The sequence below is a fragment of the Mytilus edulis genome, chromosome 1 (genome assembly GCF_963676685.1).
Source record: "Mytilus edulis chromosome 1, xbMytEdul2.2, whole genome shotgun sequence".
In the NCBI taxonomy this organism is placed as follows: domain Eukaryota; kingdom Metazoa; phylum Mollusca; class Bivalvia; order Mytilida; family Mytilidae; genus Mytilus; species Mytilus edulis.
In genome coordinates, this window is record NC_092344.1 from 1,017,597 (window position 1) to 1,039,440 (window position 21,844).

Here is a 21,844-nt window from a genome sequence, read left to right on the forward strand (position 1 = left end):
ATTAGACAACCTCTCTGTAAGGAAATGAAAGGACTTATATCTTGTATACTATACTGGGAAAACTCAAATCAAACTGGCTGTGCTTCATAAAAACATGGTGGACATGGGAAGTGAAATAAAACTTAGTAAATATTTGTCTGTTTGTCTTATTCTTTTTATGCCATGGCAATGTCAGTTTATTTTTGATCTATGAGTTTTACTGTCCCTCTGACTGACAAGACTGATTTTCAAAGAATAATTTATTCCACAGTCATGATAGTCCAGTGACAGTTTCCATTCATTGAAAATTTGAGCACCTAGTGTTACCTGAATGGCCAACTACTGAGCCATTATCAATACTAAATGTATTGAAAATAGAATTTAATGCCAAATTGATCATCTAAATGCCATACAATAATGCCATAATTAACACAATCAACTCATCCTACAAAATTTCCAATAATACAATTTGAATTTGCTCAATTAGATATAAATTTGCAAGAATACTAAAACCAGCCACAATATTTATGCTGGGCATTTATCAGTTTGCTCACAAATAGCCTTCAATAACAATATACCAGCCCACACAGTTCTCAGACCTAACAATAATTTCCAGAATACTGGAACTGAGCTCAACCTCATGGTAATCTATCAGAAAAACTGACAACACATGTACATTTGGTTATGAAATAATCACTTTGTGGTAATAGTATGACATAATAAGTTTATTAATACGGCTGTAAGATAATCCTAGAGAGGTATCGAAGTATCATAAAGTGTCTACAGCTTATCTTGGGAGAATAGGTGGAAGCTATCAGACAGCCAGAATCTAAGCTTATCTTCAAAGATAAAATCATACATCAGAAACATCTTAAGCAGGAAATGCTCCTTATTTTCATAACTAATAAATTCTTAAATAGCTGTTGTTGTTGCATGTGTTTTTTTTTTTACAAGTACAGTTTTATTTAAAGCACATATCAACTCAAACTGATCATTAAAACAAGCATTGTTGCTCTCATGAAGTTTTCTTGCTAGCAACAAAGAAGATTGTTTCTGTAAGTTGAAGTAATGTGACAAAACTACAAAAAAATTTCAGATACAGTATGGTCTACACACACAAAATCTTGGCTTCCATGTTTTTAAGTTTTTAGATTGTTTTCAAACTTAAAAGTCATGCAAGTGTTTTGACAAATTTTCTGGCCTACAGACTAAAATTTCATGGATATCACTGGACTATGACTAACATGAAAACTTTAGAGCTGGTTGTGACATCAAAAAGAACTTATCAACAGTGACCAGCATGGTCAATGACAATGCAAATAACAATAGGATCCACAGCTTAGAGATTAAAAGAAAGTCCTCAGCAGGGAGCCAAATTAACAACTTGACCAATGATGGACACAAATATTAAGGGATGAAAACTGCAGATAAAAGAAAGTTTTCAGCAGGGGGTGAAATTATCAAAGTCACATCAAGACAACCCTAATCATGACCTCTTTTAACTTTAGATCAGGTTATCACAGAAAGTTATGACCCTTCATTATTTGTGTTTATCACTCTGATATCTAGACAATAGCATTGCTGACCTCCTCTTATCTACAGGTAACAAATTACCTCTTTCAAGTCTGCCTCATATAATCGAGATATTAATGAAATAGTACAGTACCCTATAGTGTCTATGGAGAGAATGTGGGGAGAAAGTAATCATATACAAACTATTATCTGTTCTCACTTAACATGCATCTTAATGAAAAATTGACAATGTTTTAATATATCATTATTCATTGGACATATGTAGATTATGTTAATTAACACCTATTAGTCCATGCTGGGGAGATCAACACTGATTTATAAACATCTGCTTATTATTGACAGATAGAAGTACTTTTAGGTCAGCAAAATTAGGTTTCAAAGTCTTGAATATTTTTAGTACTTTTAGGGTTCCTATTCTGATCCCAGGTCTAGCACACTCCCAATCTGATTTCCAAGTCTGGATTTTTAGTGTAAATCAATGTTTTACCCTTTTTTACCAAATACTAAACTCTACAAATATTGAAAAAAAAGAAGAATAAAAGTTCTTTCAGTGTGAAGGGCACATGTTCTCTGTGGTGAAGCTATTGACAAATCTTACTTTTGCTTGTCAAAATTCAAAAAATATTTTTTCTTGAATTTTTTTTTTTTTATAATAAGATGAAATAAAATGAATTATAAATGAGGCCATTATATTGTTGTTGTATAACTTCATTTTTTATTTCTGATTTGTATCTTCCAATTAATTTAAGCAACAGGATGTTTATTGTAGTAAAACAAACTTCCACGTTAGAAATGTAAAATTTCAATTTCAGATGTTTGCAAGGGATTCAAAGTTTCATTAATGATGCATGCATGTTTTGTTTCTGAATATGATCGATCTGCAATCGAATTGACTGGAGCTACCTTTAATACAAATAAATTTACAATTATATGCAACGATTTTTAATTCTTTTGATCTTATTTTAATTCTTTTGATCTTATTTATATCGGTTTACTAATACGTGTAACAAAATTATTTCAGTGGAATAAAAACAATTCAATTAACATTGCCATTCCTTTTTTTCTCATTTATGTTTCATATTTCATAGAATCAGTTATGTATTTAATCTATGCATTATACATGTATGTAAAAATATTTCTTAAATCCACTTTATGTTAAAATTATGGGGATCCTCTCCAATTAGGTAACCCCCAAACAGAATGGGTTACTCTGCATGTTCCTACTGAACTCCCCCACCAGGACGCACCACATGGTCTTACTCCAGACAAAACAGATGGGAATATAATTATGTAATCAACTAATCCCCAAAACAAACACCAAGGTTTTCTGTCAGAATACTCATAATTTATCAAATAAATTTTACATAATTTACAGCTTCACTGCAAAATCTATTAAAGTAATAATAAATTTATTTTCATCCAAATTTTCTAAATAGTTCGGTGAAAGCAGGTGTAATATCAACTTTTATGCAATTTTGCATTTTTTTCACAATAAAAGACAGAATTGTCTAACACTTAATTTCCTTGGGTTCAATGTTCCGTAAGAAAAGTAAACATTCTCTCTCTATTAACCAAAGAACAAAGCAAAGAATGAAGTGAAATCGAATCCTGAATTGCTGATGTCATCTTAATCATGGAGACACTAATGTATTATTTAGAACCATTTTGTAACAGATAATTGTGAACCTTGTCACGCAGAACTACCAACAATAGCATACCTTCATCTAATTATACAGAAATATTGACAAAAATGTGAAATTCATTATGCTGATGATAATAATATTATCTTGAAAATTGTGCGTTAATTAAGAAAACCCAGTTTATTACAGAAGAAAATTACTACATACACAAACAGAAGGAAAAGAATAAATTCTGATTGTGTTTTTGCTTGTACAGGAAAGCCAGCCATATGTTTCCAGTTAGAAAGTGCTTGTGATAAGTGGCAAGATTCACAAGAAATTAATTTTACATATACTTTATGAAATAAATTGACTAATAAATTTTGTCAGGTTAAGAGTGCAACGTTTATTATTTCTGATATTATTGAGTTATAAATATCAGACAATATTTGAAGCTAAGGAGAAGTGAGTATTTCCAATCTTTAGAAGTATTTCAATAATTTACTTCTGTTCAAGTAGAAAGGTATAGAAACGGATTTCTACTTTAATTTCAGGAATATTGCAAAGAAGATTTTATCAAATTTAATACTTTTGCTTTATTTTTTACTTAGAAGAATAATTGATTATGCATTGCAGACTTCAAAACTAAAGAAATTCTTTTGTTTTGTTTTTTGTAACATGTGGTCATGCAACCATTCAATAAACATGAACTTCAAAACAATATTCCAACCAATACTTTAAAACAAATTTAGGAAAGTCAGAAGAAAAAATAGTAAAAATACAAAGAATCAAAGTCTAAGAAACAATACATTTTCCATACTTGATAGAAATGCAGACTAAAGACAATAACCTTTATATCAAAACATTTAAAACAAAATAGTCAAGAGCAATTAGTTAAAGATTGTCCCCTTGAAAAAATAGGGAATGAATAATCTGTTACAAAATGTAAGAAGATGGAGACTTCCCACTATAAGAAGAACATATATACCTACCTAATGAACTGGTTCTCTTTTCTAAAATGTCTGTTGGTCGACTGTCACCTACATCATTAACTGCAATCACTTGAAATTCATAATCAGTAAAAGGTGTCAATCTACGGACCTTGTGAGCAGGTTCTCGCATCCTCTCCTCAGAAAATATACTGCTACTATCCCCCTTTTGTCTATACTGTAGTTTGTAGAAATTAATTTTGTCCCCTGGTACTGGTGTCCATGATAATTTGACAAAGCCTGGGCCAAAATCCACAACATTAAAATTAACAGGAGGATTTGGAATCTCCGCCAGATTTCCAGTGGCCAACAAAGTCAAAAGTGAATAGAAAGCCAGAAAAGTTCTATGAAACTTCATGATGGAACAAAAGACGAAGAATATAACAAAACTTCACAAATATTTTATCCTGATAGTATACAATCACCCATCACTGAATATAAATATCACATCTTTTTAATTAAACATCCAATTAATTAAAGAATTGTAATTATCCTTTTCTGAGTGGTGAATATCAATTAAAATTCCAGTATGTGTATTCAATCATAGATTGTCCATCTACTACATGCACTTCCTATGTGTGGATGCTATTTCTGTCTCAAAGTTAGAATCTTATCATGTGACAAAATCCCTGGTGTTGATTGGTGGGTCAGTAGGTTACTCCATCATCCCTAATCAGTGTTTCCATAACAACACACCATGCTTCTAACTGTCTTAATCTACACAGAGTTTAAAACTGAGGAAATCTTTGTTTTTGCAAGCAGGCTAATTTAGCCTAAGTATGTTAAAGCTACCAGTACTATCTCTGGGATCTTGTAGATAAGGATTCAAAAAAGAACCTGTTTCACTGATAAAGAGGTATAAAATTCTGTAGGATGAAACCCTACCACTAACTGAGAATTTTAATGAACAACATTCACATTAAGGTTGAAAATATCTTTATCCAAGTTTTTATACTGATAAGCAATGCTTAGGTACATGTTCTAAAGCACAGTTCAAAGATTGGTTTTGATGCTAATCAAAAGTAGTGTCTTCTTCAAGAATGATAAATTAAATTCATTAGATTCTCCAACTATAATTGTAAATCCATAGCAAGTACACAAAGCAATGGAAACACCAAGCTATAATTTATTCACCAACCTGACAATTATTCCATAAAATTACAAAAATTAAAATCTAAAGCATTATATTATGGATATATTCATTGATGCATTTTCCAACCAATAGAGAAGCCGAACCAACAAAAACAAAAAAATGATTACCGGTAAGAAAATATCTTCCAATATGAAAATAGAAACCTTTCCGAACTGATTGGAATATATCTGCTTCATTGAAATCTACCGATATTTATATAGAGAACAATATTCCCTAATGGCAATGGATTACTTTAAACAAAATCCACTTCTGAATAATCTTGAGTACCTGAAGCTAGAACATTAATTCTAAAACACTGCTGAGAAGCAGATCAATCTAAAACATAATTTCCAATTATTGACAGTCTAGTATAGGGATGATAATTTTACAAATTACATAATTATCTTCAGTAATCAGTTCTAGGTATTTTCCACAGTTTTTAAATCATTTTTTAAACCAAGGAGTGTAGTGAATGGAAATAGAATCAAATAATGTCTACAAATACTGGCAGTTTTCAAAGAGGAAGAAACAAAATTATATTTGGATTTATAGAAAAATAGAGTAATGATATAAATAAAGATGTGGTATGAATGCCAATACGTTGACAACTCTTCACCAGAGACCAAATGACATAGAAATTAGCAAACACAGGTAACAGAATAGCCTTCAACAATGAAAAAAACCTCTAACAACGACAAGCTATAAAAGTATATTAGTACACTTCAATTGAACCAATCTAAAAGACACTATTTATGTACAGAAATAACAAAAAGTTGAGGGTGTGTTCAAACAGTAACACAAGATGTTATCAAACAAATAATTGGGTTTTTCCTACATGCAAAAGCAACATTTACTTATTTGTTATTTGCTTAAATCAAACATTCTTCCCACAACAAAATTAACCATTTGAAACAGTTAAACCTCATCTTTTTAACTTTGTTTCCATAAGTGACAAAAACCACTCTCTTGTGACCTTCAATACAATGGTTGTTCGTGAGTTGCTAGTAATGATTATATGGTAATTTTTTACATGCCCTGTTATTTTTCATTGATGTAAATAAGTAGATTTTTTTTATTTATTGATATTGATATCGTATCTATAATAACTGAGATAATCGGATCTTTCATCAACACTACATGGAACAGAAACACGGAACTTAAAAACATGACAATTTGCATTGTTTGAAATATATCATGACTTCTAGCAGTTGGATAACTAAAAGACGATTTGATTTTTTACTTAAACCATCATACCAAATATAATCCTATAGAGGGAGAAAATCATTAAATTCTAAGGATGGACTTTTGAACTCCCTAGGAAAGTTCAAAATGGAAAGTCTCAAATCAAATGGCAAAATCAAAAGCTCAAACACATCAAACAAATGGATAACAACTGTCATATTCCTGACTTTCTGATATTGTAAATAAGACAGTTTACAATAACCATACCATCCCTTATTAAACAACCTCTTACAATTTTAAAGTTATCTCAAGAAATAATTAGCTTAATGATTTATTTAAATAAATCCCAGATTGGTTTACAATTTAGTAAGAAATACAACCCTTCTGTATTACACAAAAGAAAAACATAATACTATTAAACCAAAATAGAAACCCCCCTCCTTTGTCTGTTTACAACATTTCAAACAAGGAGTAACTTCATAAACATGCATTTACAATTATATGATACATTTGTAAATCATGATAGAGAGATGGACTTAAGAAAGAGAGTAGATAAGAAAATCATAAGAAGAGATTAGTATCCGTTATCATAGTTATTTATCTGTCAATTTATGTAATGATAAATTATAGAGATAAATATTAAAAACTTCCATTATAACTTTCATCAAAGAAACAGATTAGGCAAAAAGGTTCATAAAATACCAGCATGGGATCAATGGGCTAGAGATATAAGTGCTATTTCTATTTTGTAATAACTTGGGGTGTTGTGATTCTGACTCCAGAGTTTATTTGCTTCAGTCTTGCTCCAATGATATATTTATCAGAATATCATTTGTTATTCAAAAAGAAATAAACAGTCAATAATTGACAAAGTCATACCTTTTAACTTTGAATTCTGCAACATATTCCATACAAAAATAAACATGTGAAACACTTGCTTTCTATATCAGTAGTCAACTTTCATTTACTGCATATTCAATATTTCCAATTTCAGATGAAGCAACACATGTGTAGTTTTTCCCCTTAGTCTATAGACTTATCTTTAACTTTGACTTGTACAACATGTTCAATATTTCCAAGTTCCGATGACGCGACACATGTGTAGCTCTTGCTCTCTGTGATAGTAGCCTTACCTTTGACATTGACTTGAACTACATGTTCAATATTTCCATGCTCAGATGAAGCAACACATGTGTAGTTCTTGCTTTCTGTAACAATAGCCTTACCTTTATTTTTGACTTGAACCACATGTTCAATATTTACCAATTCAGATGAAGCAACACATGTGTAGTTTTTGACCTCTGAAACAATAGCCTTACTTTTAACTTTGACTTGTACCTCATGTTCAATATTTCCAAGTTCAGATGAAGGAACACATGTGCAGTTTTTGACCTCTGAAACATTAGCCTTACCTTTAACTTTGACTTGAACCACATGTTCAATATTTCTCAGTTCAGATGAAGCAACACATGTGAAGTTCTTGCTTTCTATGACAATAGCCTTACCTTTTACTTTGACTTGTACCACATGTTCAATATTTCCCAGTTCAGATGAAGCAACACATGTGTAGTTCTTGCTCTCTGTAACATTGATCAGTACTAATGTATTGGTTCCTATGTGCTCCTCGTCTTCTGGGGTCAACTCTATTGGTCCAGCACGGAACTTGACCTTTGGCATTGGTGACCCCACAGCCACACAGGTCAGGTTCACATTTGTATAGGGACTGATTTCTACATTCTTTGGTGGCATGGTAAAATGAGGAGGTACTCTTCTCACTATAAAAACAAAAGATAATATGGGTTATTGTATAGGGTCAATTTAAAAAATCATTTCATGTCTACCATTTTTAGAGAACTGTTAATTCAAAGTGATGTACAATTTCATAGGTCAAAGGTCTAGATCAAAAACTTTGGTTTCAGTTGACCACCCCATGTTCTATGGTAAAGATAGTGTCCCACTATATCTTTAGAACAGTTATGATTTCAAAGTTTATACTCGACATGTATATTAACCAACACCAGAGGGTGTGTCATAATTTATGTACACCTTCCTAGGTCAAAGGTCAAGGTCAAAACTTTGGTTTCAGTTGACAACACCATGTCCTAAGGTAAAGATACAAATTTTTTACCACATGTTATTCAGAGTGGGGCCCACAGAGATGGCTCCCATCCCAATGATATCTAGTTTTACCTGATTTTACGCCAGCTTTTTTGAAGATTCTATAACAGATGGCAGAATAAACTTTACTATGGACAAATATTCCTGTGTTGAAACAAAAATTCCTCAGTATGAAATCCTAAAATACTAAGGTAAATTTCTGTGCTTCAAGCTGTTTTACCTGAGCAATGCCTATTTCAAGACCATAACCCCCCATTTACAACCACAAAAAAAATAACACATAAACAGTTGGTTTATAGTTCATAACAATTATAAAATTTTAGCTAAATTTTCAACTATGGATGAACCCTTTGCAACTTGTAATTTGAACAAAATAAATGATAGACTATGGCATGTATTGTTGTAACAATTCAATAAACCATACCAACAAGTTCAAATTAAAATGATATTACAAACTGTAGGAGCAAATAAGCTGACACTGATGGCTTACACAAAATTTTATTTACTAGTAATGATAATATTGTCCTGAAAGTAAACAGACTAGATGAGTTCAGTTCATGCTGAGATCTGTGGAAAACTTTCAATTTATTCTCCTGCTTCTGAACTATTAACACACATGACCTTTTGTTGTCTAGGAGGAACAGGTAAAAGGGGAAGGAGAATCTCATATTTGTTTTTCATTAATCTGCTCTTTGTTTGAATTGTTTGAATTTTTGTTAAATCATGGCCTTTTGTAGCTATCGGTAACTATATAGTATATATATATATATATATATATATATATATATATATAGGTTTTGCTCATTGTTGAAGGCTGTATTGTGACTGTGTATAGTTGCTGACATTCACACTGATGGGAAGTTGTCTAATTGGCTATCATACCACATCTCCTTATTTTTTTACAGTTGAAAATTTTAGCTAATTAAATCGGGAAACAAAATATTCAAATCTTAAGAATGGGTGTATACTATGGAATCTACCCTACATAAAGTAATAGTTGATATTTATTATTTTTTTTACATGTGTTTAAGTTTTCTGAAGTACAAAACCACCTATCTTCTTATATTTTATTTTTTCAATCTTGTTGAGCTATAAAAGTAAATGAATCCCTATACTGTCAGATAGTATCTAGTACATCGTTTACAGACTCTCTACATCAAAATCATTTGATAAGACTAGAAAAATATATACATCTCAAGAGAGATATAGAGATGGTAACACACTGATATAATGGAGGGCTTCTTTGCCAAAAAATTATAACTGATGTGATAAGGAAAATTACCTTTACATGAAAAGATGAGCATGTTCTTTTATTTGTTTCTTAAAAAAATTATTTGCTCTTCCCTTCTCACAATTGAACCATTAACAGGTACATGGAAGATATTATAAATAAGAAGATGTGGCAGGTCTGATTGACTATTTGGTATCTAATCACATATTTAAAAAAAATAACACTTCAATGATGAGATATGCTTAATCTTTATTATCAGTAAAAAAAACATGTTTTTTTTATTGAATACAAGATGGATTCCTATTTATAAATTCTGCCAAAAATCACTTCCATCAAGAAATGCTTATTTTTTTAATCATTTTATACAATATAAGAATAATGCTTTCAATTGATTTTATCAATGAAAGTTTGCTGACAATATTCTAGACTATTGTCAAAGGGAGATAATTCTAGATAGCCATCATTTGGATTGATTAGACAATGGATAAAAATCAGTACTTTGTTTTGATTATACACTTATTTGGTGAATAAAAATATTCTAAATATTCTATACTGTGTGAAAATGTAATTTGTTAGCATAAGTATATTTTTCTTTCACTTGAAATACATAATAATTGGTATTAATTTACCTACTATCATATTTTGTATAAATTTAGATTTCTAGAACAACATTTTATTGTTAGTTTTTGTTGTATTGTGAATGTTCATACAACTTGGGTTAGATCTAACAGCTGTATCCTTTCTTCCTAAAGAGTTTACTGTTTTCTAATCAATGTCATTTTTTACCAGAGGGCTTTCAACATATAACAGTTTCAAGTCTGTCAAAAAACTTCTTCAAAATGTCAAAAAAATGAGTGTCACTGAAGTGAGACAGAATTCAATGTTCTGATCATTGTTACAATTGATATATCTGATATTTGTGGATTTGTAAATGATTTAGACAGCTGCCAAAGGAACTTGATAGGACTAAAAAAAGTTCTTCTAGATTACATGTCTGATAAAATCATACTGTGAAAATTTGTCTAATTACCAAATGTCAGGACAAGAGTGAAGTAACAGAAATGTTCCTCATTATATTTTAACATAAAAAAATGTTCAAATTTAAATGTAATATCTATAAAGGTCTTTATCCTATCTCATTTTTTATAACTCGGTTGCAAGATATCAAAATCTGATCGAGATTATCTGGCTACTGTCAATGTCCCGGGTCTTATTAGTATTTCAAATCAAAGGAGTGTTCTTACTGGGTTGATAACTGTAAGAGTTGTTCGTTATACAAAAATGGTAATGTATTGTTTAATACAGAAATGGTGATGTATTTTGTAAAATCTGAAAAAAAGACTACGTTCTCAAGTCTGCAAAAACAGAGTAAACCAATCCAAACAATTCATTCATAGCAGGTGCACAACTTCAACACGTGTGCAATCTTCTTGGCAAGTTTTATAAATCTTGGTTAAAAAACTGTAAGAGTTTTACAAAAAAAGTTTTGTCTTGTATGGTTCTAAATCCTGGAAAATGAGAAAAATTACTCAAACAATTCTATAAATGCAGGTGCACAGGTGTTGGTTTCAAGATATGTACAATCTTTCTGTGAGGTTTCTGGGCTAGGAGTTGAATAATGAATATACAAAATTGGTAATGTTTGCTATAAATTTTGATAAAAAATATAACAAATTTCCCCAGTCTTGAAAAATTGGGTAAAATTCCTAAACTATTTCATACTAGCAGGTGTTCAACTTAAACATGGATGAAATCTGTCATGTTTAAGGGAACTTTTTTGTAAATGGGAGAAGTTGAAGACACAAATTAGTTCTGTCTGTTGTAAACTTCGACAAACCTGTCAAAAAAAACCAGGGGGGAAACACGATCAACAGTCTATAGTACTGTAAAAGGAATAATGCAAAATGACAATATATGTATAAACAGAATTTATAGGATGTTCTTTGCTGAGACTATATTCTATAAACGTCACCAACAATAAAGTGCTTTCATTTGGTTGACTCAGTTTTGCTAAAACAAGGGAAGCAGTATTCTTATAACTTTGAAAATCAAACACGATTTATATTACAGAGGTTATTTATAATGACATGTTATATGATTTTGAACATCAATAGTTTATGTACAATTTTGGATCACGTTTTCCTAAACAAAAAGTACATCTCTAGTTACTTGCACATAGGTAGGTTATACAGGTTATCAAACATCAGTGAGATACACCTGTCTACTAACGAAGATATAAGACATCAAAGACAAATTAACAACAGGTGTGCACTTGTAAATCAAAATCTACATTTTTAATCAATTTTTATCAAGGTGGAATAATATCAATTTATTTATGGTTCAGCCTATCATGTACCAATATTTTTTTTTTCTAAGTTTTTGTTTTAGAATGAATTGAAAATAGGACAATTAGTTGTATTGATGATATTCACACAGGCTATCTATTCCAACCTATAGACTATTCTGACATTTTTTTTCTGATATTAGTTTTTTTCTGTGGGTCATCATTTAAGATAAACCTAAGTTTATTACACATTTGTTTCAATGGGAACCAGTGGCCTCATTGCCAACATACTATTATGCAACAACAATTTTTACACGACTGTTCTACAATGAGAGGTTTAGCTAGTTATAAAACCAGGTTTAATACACCATTTTTTTTACAAAGGAAATGCTTGTACTAAGTCAGGAATTTGACAGTTGTTATCAATTTGTTTGAAGTGTTTGAGCTTTTGATTTTGGTATTTAATAAAGGATATCTTTTGAATTTTTCTTGGGAGTTTGATATAATGGTTATTTTACCTTTATCTTATAACTTTGATATAATGATGTTTCCGAACTACTTTTTTTCATTCTATTGGAAATAAAATTAAAAATGTTCATACAAGAGATAACCAAGTTCTATGTGTCTTATTAGAGGAAAACAAAATGGAAATAAGAGAAAGGATATCTTTGAGACAGAAAAGGGACACAGTACAAAGCAATATTTCACACTAGACCTTTAAATTAGTACTATAGATCAAATATTTTAACATTTTAAAAAAATCAATTTAAAAAAAAATATTAGCTGGGATAAGTAAGCAATGTAAATACATGTATGAAGACAGATATATATCAGTTTATGGGGGGTCTTTCATCTTATCAAAATTTAGTTTAAAATACTTCATTGAAAGAAATTTCAATCTTCAAACTTATGAAAAAAGTTACTTTACGTATCAATCTAAATAAATACAAACATTGTTGAAACGTTCCACCCTTACTATATCAAAGTTTTATCTGAACATCATTTTTCTATTTTCATAATGGCTTTGAAAGCTGTAGGACTTCAATATTACACTTTCCTACAACATTCACTCAGTTATGATTTAAAATGTCTTGGTGAAAACTACTTAAGCATTTTTCTTGGTTTGTTTATTATTATATGTTTTTATTTAACTTTGATCTCAAACAGGTTATGGAAGATAAACACACTGGGAAGACAAAACAAAGTTACCAGAAAACATGAAATACTTTTTTTTTTTGTGATGTTCCCTAGAGATTTTTTACAGGTTCATTCTTCTTCAAGACTTAAGATAGAAAATAGTTGATGTTATTTTTCCAAATAACAAACAAATGACAAAAAGCTCATTGTTGTAGGCAGTGTCGTTATTTACCAACTAGTCCTTTGGTCACTGGTGTAGCCTTACACTAGTCATTTTTGGGGCCGTTTATAGCTTTCTGTTCAGTGTGATCCAAGGCTCCGTGTTAAAGACCGTACTTTCACCTATTATGGTTTACTTTTACAAATTGTGACTTGGATGGAGAGTTGTCTCATTGGCACTCATACCACATCTTCTTATATCTATCTCATAGTCAATCACATCACATCTCCTTATGGAAAGAAAATTAATTAAAATCATGCAACTTTAAATAAGTTATGATGATTAAAATTCCTATCAACATCTTCCAGCTGAGTGTGTCATAAAACTCTAACTAATTTTCAAGTCAGAGTTCACAAAAAAACTGTTAAAGTAATATGCATTAATTATGTTTGTGAATGTTATACCTATTACACAGTCAGTTAACTTAAATACAAGGTAATGTTTACATTTTCCTTCAACAAGATTTAACACAAGACCTATTCTGCAGTTCCTTGTAATGTAAAACCATGATGAAACTTATTCTCTGAAGATATATTAGATGATTTCTTCTTTATAACATATGTTTTATTAATTTAAAGAAAGTTTTTTTACCATCAAATATCAAGTTAAAACAACATCAAAATTCTGGGTAATTAGATCTTTAACATTTAGTGTCATAAATATTGTTTGTATGTATTAAAGCCTGAGAAAATATCATGAAACAGAAGGAATTATATTCAATGTAACAATCTTACATAGAAACTCCATCAAATCTAGATTTCTTTACAACTTTTCATTATTATGTTATTTTGACATTCACATAATATAGTGAGGAAATAATATACTTAGTTAAATTTACCAGACAGTTTTGCTTCTAAATTGATTGAAAAATTGATGAATGGCATTAAAACACCACTCTCTGCAATCATGTATAAACCATGGCAGCATAAATAAATAAATATCTACATTTTATAATAATGAAACTGGTAAAATAAAATTGTATTTATTTATCTAGAACTACTCATTATACAATAAAAAAACAAATATCAGCTCATTATTTTCAAAAAGTGATCAAACTGGAGAAGAAAATGAACTGTTAATAATGATCGTATCACTTTCGAAGTAAAACATAAATAGTTTCACCCAGATTTGGTCAACCAAAGTAAAACTAAGACTGGAACAATATTCACAGTATATATGTTACAAATAGTCAAACAAATTAAAAACTTAACATAGAGCTGTTAAAAACTTTAAATTTCCATGCGCTACCCTTGGTGATGACAGCCAATTTTATTAATTTGTAGTATTACTAGGAACATATTTTAACCTAAACAACCTATGGAACATTACAATTTTCATTTGCTTCACATGGCCTTGTGACCACAGAGATTTTTGAAGAGCCGTGAATGAGCACATTGACTAGTTAAAGTGATGTCAAGAGATCATACTGACCAGCTCAAAAAACATTTTTTTCAAAAAAGTTTCCTTTTATCAATAATAAGCATAGATTTCATTCAAAAGTCTTCTGTTCCTAATTAAATAATGATTTCTGAAGATCTGATAAAAATGAAAATCCTGACAGATAGTGGAAAAATATAGTCAGTCAACATTTTTGGTTCAGATAAATTTGAATTATCTCCCTTTGAATATAATACAACAATTCTAAACTGAAAAAGGAATATTCATTTTTGATATACACACAATTAACAAAGTATTAATTTCTTTTGCTGCATCTTTTAAGACATGTTACACATTTTAATCAACTATTATCTTTGAAATACAGCAATGTAGGGAATATTCAACTTTTCACCCTGTGACTTCAACTCTTGGGACTGCAATTTTCAGTGCTAAATGTATGTGGTTTATATGGAAACAAATACACGTTTTCAGTAACCTACCTTTAACATACAGCATAGCAGCAAATGAATAGGCTACCCCTTTACTGTTAGACGCCACACATTCATATCGACCATGATCAGATTCCATACTGTTATGTATCTGTAGATATCCTGTAAAACATTTAAGATTTTTATTACTTATTGTGAATTAATTTATTTTTGTGTTTCATTTGAAGGAAAAATGTGTTTGTGAATACTTGATTTCAAGGTTTTGACAAATTGTGCATTGAGAAAATAAACATTTACTGCTGAACACTTACATGTACTGCTGAACACTTAGATTATTGTAGGATTAAATACTTTTTTGTGAAAAATGGGGCGATCGAGTCTCTCAAACTTATTGTTTCAGACTATCAAGTATTATTTTCACACAAAATCATCATTTCAACTTTTACCAACAGGCATTTTAAAGTTTTAAACTACCAATATAATCCTAACGCCTGATAATAGTATATGTGTTCAGTACCAGAAGTCAAAATGAAAATCGGGGAACTCTTTGCAACAGAGATTGCACCTTAGGTGGTAAATTCATGAATTTCTAGTGTTCCAATCCTTTCAGTTTCCATTTAAACCCAACTCATTCCTCCATGTATTATCTTTGAATGCTGAACTCTGCCATATTCATAATTCTATTTTACTGCTCTATGACCAATCACTACTGTTTGAATATACCTCAAAACCCCATTTTTATGAGGTGTTATTAGCATTTGAACCGTACAAGTAATGGAGTAACCTTCTGCTCAATAGTTTTGTACGTATGACATAAATTTTTCCATGACATTGATATTCACGGTGTGTGTGTGTGTCACATAGATCACAGAGGGTGAACTACCTGGGTCATCACATAGATCACAAAGGGTGAACTACCTGGGTCAACTCAGTTAATCTGAATCAGTGTGCTCTGCTGAATTCTATTTTTACCTGGGTCAACTTTAGTTAACCTTGGATCAGTTAAGTCTACAGGAATCTTATCTTTAAACCATTCTATTTGGATTGGTTCTTGGTTATAGATCCCTGGAGCCTCAGCTTCACATTTCATAATGGCATTCCTTCCTTTCTCTATAGATTTAAGTTTAGGGTTAACTGTTATTCTAGGATAGCCTTGTGGTATATCTGGAATGGAAAGAATATTGGTTTTCTTTAAATGGGAATCTCGTTTCTCAATCTTAAGTTTTAAGGAATCTAAATTAACTTTGAACCAATTCAGTATAATAAATAAATAAATAATTTTAGTAATGTTATACAAATGAAGACAGTTAATTCTTTGGTACAAAATCTTCATGTTTCTTAATAGTTGTCATATCGAATGAACTGTCAAAAATATCAAGTCTTACTTTTAAATTTCTCTCAAACATGAAAACAGTACCTCTTCTGGTTAAAAATAATATCAACGTGAAAAACAAATCAGCACTGATTATGCTAAGAAGAATCAGCAACCAGTTAAAAAGAATAATGAAGGAAAATAGAAATGTTCGACTAGGAAATAAAAACAACTAGAGTTATCTATCTTTGCTCATACGGGTAACAAATTACAACATAAAATAGTATAAAGGAATGGAAACAAAAGATTTGATGACAGAAGAGTACCTACGTTCAAAGATGTTTTAAAAGCTTTATTTTTTAACTCGAGATTGACAATAAATATATATAAATGTACTAAAACCATCAAGTCTTTTGCTTAAGAACTTTAAACAGGTACATGTAGATATTTAACATTACAAAAGAATATAAGCTACTTTTTTTTTTGCATTAAAGTTTTCACATCTATTGTAAAAGAAAGATGAGATTGATCAGAGATAAATTTGATATTATCTTCAACCCTTTTTCGGGGTAATAAATCAAACAAACAACAATATTAAATTGATGTGATCATAATTTTTCCATTAACTTAAAAGCAGAGCCAACAAAACTCACAATTGTTCCACTCTCCTTTAAAATGTATCAAAAAGTTTATCAAATCTATTTAAAAGGACTTGATGTAAGAAATATGAACTAAACAAATCTTTCACTATGGTCTCATCTTTCAGTATACTGTTTAGGTATAAGGGTGGATTGTCAGGTAACAATATCAAGAATGCGTGAAGCAATATTTCTCCTCCAGGTTTACAACAAAATGGCTATAAATCGTTAGGAATTAGGATAGCACAGTTTTAAGCATGTATTTTTACCTTTATACATTTTTTTCCAGTTTGGATTACCTGTAAATATTACTCTGTTAGTATTGTTACTATATATATATTGTTAATATTAAGGCCATATAAAAAGTAGTTTTGTTTACTACCTCCCTAAAAACTCTAAATTTTCAAGCCTACACATATTTATCAGACTTTTTTGGTTAAGCACTGTACTGCCGCGTCCAGAACATTTCCCAATAGTCTATGTAAAATATTTTTCAAATAAAAATAACCTTTACTTTTCTGCAAGAATGTAAGAAACAAATATATATATACTGTTTGCCCAAGTTAGTCTAATAAAACTGATAATATTGTGTTAGTTCTAATAAAGCATTCTAGGTTTCAAAGCAAGAGATACTGTGGAATTATCTACTCTTTGCCAAGATAAAAAGGTTTCATTATTTGAAAGCATTGTTTTAAGATTATGATTTTGCATTATAATGTCTGAAGCATAACACCCTTCACCATTGATAACTGGCTTTTTACCTTTTTCTGGCCAATCTACAAATGTGTGCAGTAAAACAAATATTAATGGATGAAAGGGAGGCAACTCAGAATACATCACACAAACCTCTGAAACATTTTCCAGAACTTACAGCATATAAACTGAACAATTTATTATTTATTTTTTTTATATTTAGAAGAAAATGAAAATCACTATTCATGATGAGATGGTTCTGCACTAACTTTTCATGGTATATTTCAGAATTATTTACATAATAAATTACTTATATTTCAATTTGACATGACCTCAATATTCATAAATCATTATCCTATTAATGCCATAAATGTTTGGGTCCTAAATCAAAGAAGCGTAAGAGTAGATGGGTACAGTGACTTTGGTGGCCGTAAAATACTGGAGGGTGTTGAGTAAGGTCAAGAAGATTATCACTTAATCAAAAATGTACAGTGACTTTGGAGACTGTAAACTGCTGGGGGTGTTCAGTTAGGCTAAGTAGCTTATAAAAAATGTACCTCTTATTTTATTATTGTCAAAATATGACATTAACAGTTTACTGAAGTGCACCTCCAGCGATGGTTTAAACTCTGTATAAAACACATCCTAGACAATCTTATGTCTCAAACCCATTCATAAATAAATACTTAAATAATTAAATGTTTTTTAAATTCTTTGTTGTAGGATCGCTGATTCATGTGATAATTGTAAAGCCAATCTCCCACATCTGAATTGTTGGAAGTTTGTCAAAGTTTTGTTGAATGAATGAACTGCTAAGTAATCATGATGATGACTTTATGTATAACAGGTGCTAAATACAATCATTGACAAACAAATATCTTTAAAAGAAGATCTTCCCCCTTTCCAAAAACACAAAAACTTCTAGATTGGAAAACAGTTTTTATTTTGATCTCATTTCAGAAATTTTAAACTATCATTTTTGCAAATATGTCACAATCATTTTGTTGTTGTTTATTTTTTTATTTTTTTTAGGTAGTGGAGGGAATAAGGGTTTGCTTCCAAATCAAAATATTTCTTGCAAAAATTTCTAGTTTTATATAAGTGAATAAATCACTCTTGCCTTAACTAATCAATCATTTACATTTTTACCACTTCTAAAACATTTTTTATTTTCTTCTTATAAAAAAAACAGCTGCTTAGATGGTATGTCCTCATACAGTTAATGGAATGTGAACTAAATTTGGGTCTATCCCAATAACATATCATGTTAAACCACTGAATATGTAAATATGTCAATGGAATTGTACACCTTCAATGGCAATGATTGTTGGTTGCTTAACGCCCAGTGGCAAATCTTTCATGCATATTCAGGACGAGAACAAGTTCACAATAATCACAATAGGTAGGTTGATACAATAGAGGCCATCTGGGATGATGGTCGGGGAAATTTGGACTGCCTCTATTGGATAGGGACAGAAATTTTGTCTTGCAACAGGCCACCTACGGACCCCTCAAAGAGTTGTTGCAAGGGTTCTTAACTTGCAAAGAGCATGGCATTCTCTTTACACGAGGCATCGGATTTAACGTCCCCCTTCTGACCGGACGTGACTGTGAACTTGATACATCCTGCACAGCCAAACGGACGCCCCACTTCAGCAAGCGTTTTACTGCCGGTCGGGAGAAGATCAAGTGACCATAATTCTATACCCCAGTCACCCTTGGGGTTTGAAATTAAGGATTGTATGTTTGAAAATTTTTTGTTTTTTCCTTCATAAATTTTTCAATTTTTTTTACAAAAGCCATAGCATTTTAATATGAAAGATTTTTCATCCCCCAAATTATTTTGACTCATTTGTGGCAATTTGAAAGCAAGAATCCATAATTTTTTGCATGATTTAAGTCATAGTAAAAGAACAGCATAAGACAGTCAACTTGACATGGAATACTTTTTGATTTAATTTTAATAATAGCTTTATAAATTTGATTTTTCAAAGAAACCTGCGATCATTCTACAGACGATGTCACCAGAAATCCTCGATGACTTTTAAATTTCAATCATTCCAACAAAGAAACCAGCTCAGATGTCAATATAAAAAACCAATTTCACCAAAATCTCCAAAATATTCATGAAAGGAAGTAAAAACAATTTTAGAAAGCTCAATTCTATTTCCATGGCAACATTTGTTCTTGCATAAAATCAATATGCATCATCGTCCTGTATAAAGCATATTCTCTGTGAAACGTCTGCCTCCTTGAAGACAGAACGAATGATGGGGAATCAAGATATTGCCCAATAGTACAAGATATCTTCATCAGTTAATCCCTCGTAAAGATATTCCATCACAAGAACGGAAATCGTATTTCCATGAAACAAGCCTAACTTTCTAAATAAAGACAATTATGAAAGGAAGTTCTCCAAATACTGTCATGTAGAAGGGGATAATTAAGATCGGGTATCAAATCAGCAATTTTTGATTTTAGAGAATTTTAATTCCTCAATTAATAAGTAGCCCTAGAATGGTCTTAAATACTAGGGACAAAATGTCAGATATGCACTGTTAAGGATGAGACAAAGGTTTTCTATAAATGTATTGTTCTTAGCCTTTGAATCAATAATTAGTTGAGTCTAATCAATTTAGGCTGGTTTTCTGATGGAATTTAGAGAAATACTGACCACTAAATTATACATTTGTATCGGAATAAGAATGCTTTAAGTCTGTTTGTATAAGAATTAGTCTTAAGTCTGCATGTATCTGACAACATAATTATAATTCTACAAAAAATAAAGTCTATTTTTACCCAAAATTTTTTCTCCTCTATGGATTTTTATGTTTTGGTTCATTCTAATTACAATAGAAAGTCTAAGGAATATTTCTACAACAATACAAAGAAAAACCTCTGCATATGACATTTGTATGTGACAGAACAAGAGAAATAAAAAACTTTTTTAAAATTTATTTCCCATAGAGAGTTAGAGAGATTACGTAATAAGATCTAAGCTTAATTATTGGGCACTGCGTCTTCGTCAATAGTTTCCCATAAAACACGATCCATGAAGTGATAAAAAGGAACCATAGGTTTGTTTTAACCTAGGTACAACTAGTCTTACACAATACTTTCTGAAATGTACTGTTTATTCTGAAATTATGGCAACTTTCTAATTCTTGCTATACATGTATAAATGGGACAGAGCATCCATTACATTAATAAATGGGACAGAGCATCCATTACATGTATAAATGGGACAGAGCATCCATTACATGTATAAATGGGACAGAGCATCCATTACATGTATAAATGGGACAGAGCATCCATCACATTTATCAATGGGACAGAGCATCCATTACATTTATCTGTTACTTTAACTATCATTATAAATATTATGTACGAATAGGATTTTTAATTCCATTAATTATCAAACGGAATTTACTGTACCAAAAATATTAAATATGAAAACAAGAAAGCATAAACAATGTTGGGAAAAGTATTAATTGTGGCTTCCCACAGTTCTACAGCTTGACAAACAAAAGACTTTTTTTTTTCATTTTTTAAACTAATGTAGTTCAATATCTTGAAAACTTCACACAATTCACTGGTCTGAAACCTCAGAATTATAAAATGGCCTTAAATGTATAGCATTGTCAATATGGATGTCATTTACATAGCTCCTGATAGTTGGTAATAAAGGCATTCAATATCTAATTGCCTTTCTCCTGCAGGTATACTATATGAAATTAATACTTAAGTGGAGTGATACAGTGCATGAATATTGATTTACTATTTAAAATAATCAAATAGTATTTGTTTAACCTCAATCGGAACAAATAAACAAACTATAGCCTACAAGTAACCTTCATTGTTTTAAATATACCATAAAATATCAGGTATGAATGAGTCAACGATTAATTGTATACTAAATAACATTAAACGTTGACAAGGCATGCACTAATG

General features: G+C 30.6%; 1 protein-coding gene across 28 annotated transcripts in view; it reads right to left on the reverse strand.

Annotated features, from left to right (window-relative positions):
• Positions 1-21,844, reverse strand: part of LOC139521208 (receptor-type tyrosine-protein phosphatase S-like) — a 151,906-nt gene that overhangs the window by 47,996 nt on the left and 82,066 nt on the right. For 20 of the 28 annotated variants that reach the window (XM_071314585.1, XM_071314596.1, XM_071314676.1 and 17 more), the window contains 5 exons: positions 17,962-17,976; positions 17,470-17,499; positions 16,223-16,414; positions 15,302-15,412; positions 7,940-8,209 (listed from right to left, as the gene is read on the reverse strand). In XM_071314585.1, coding sequence (XP_071170686.1) covers positions 7,940-8,209; positions 15,302-15,412; positions 16,223-16,414; positions 17,470-17,499; positions 17,962-17,976 — 618 coding nt within the window. Of the gene's footprint in view, positions 1-4,123; positions 4,735-7,939; positions 8,210-15,301; positions 15,413-16,222; positions 16,415-17,469; positions 17,500-17,961; positions 17,977-21,844 lie in introns of those variants that run through there. The other 8 variants (XM_071314726.1, XM_071314789.1, XM_071314710.1 and 5 more) reach the window with 4 other exon arrangements.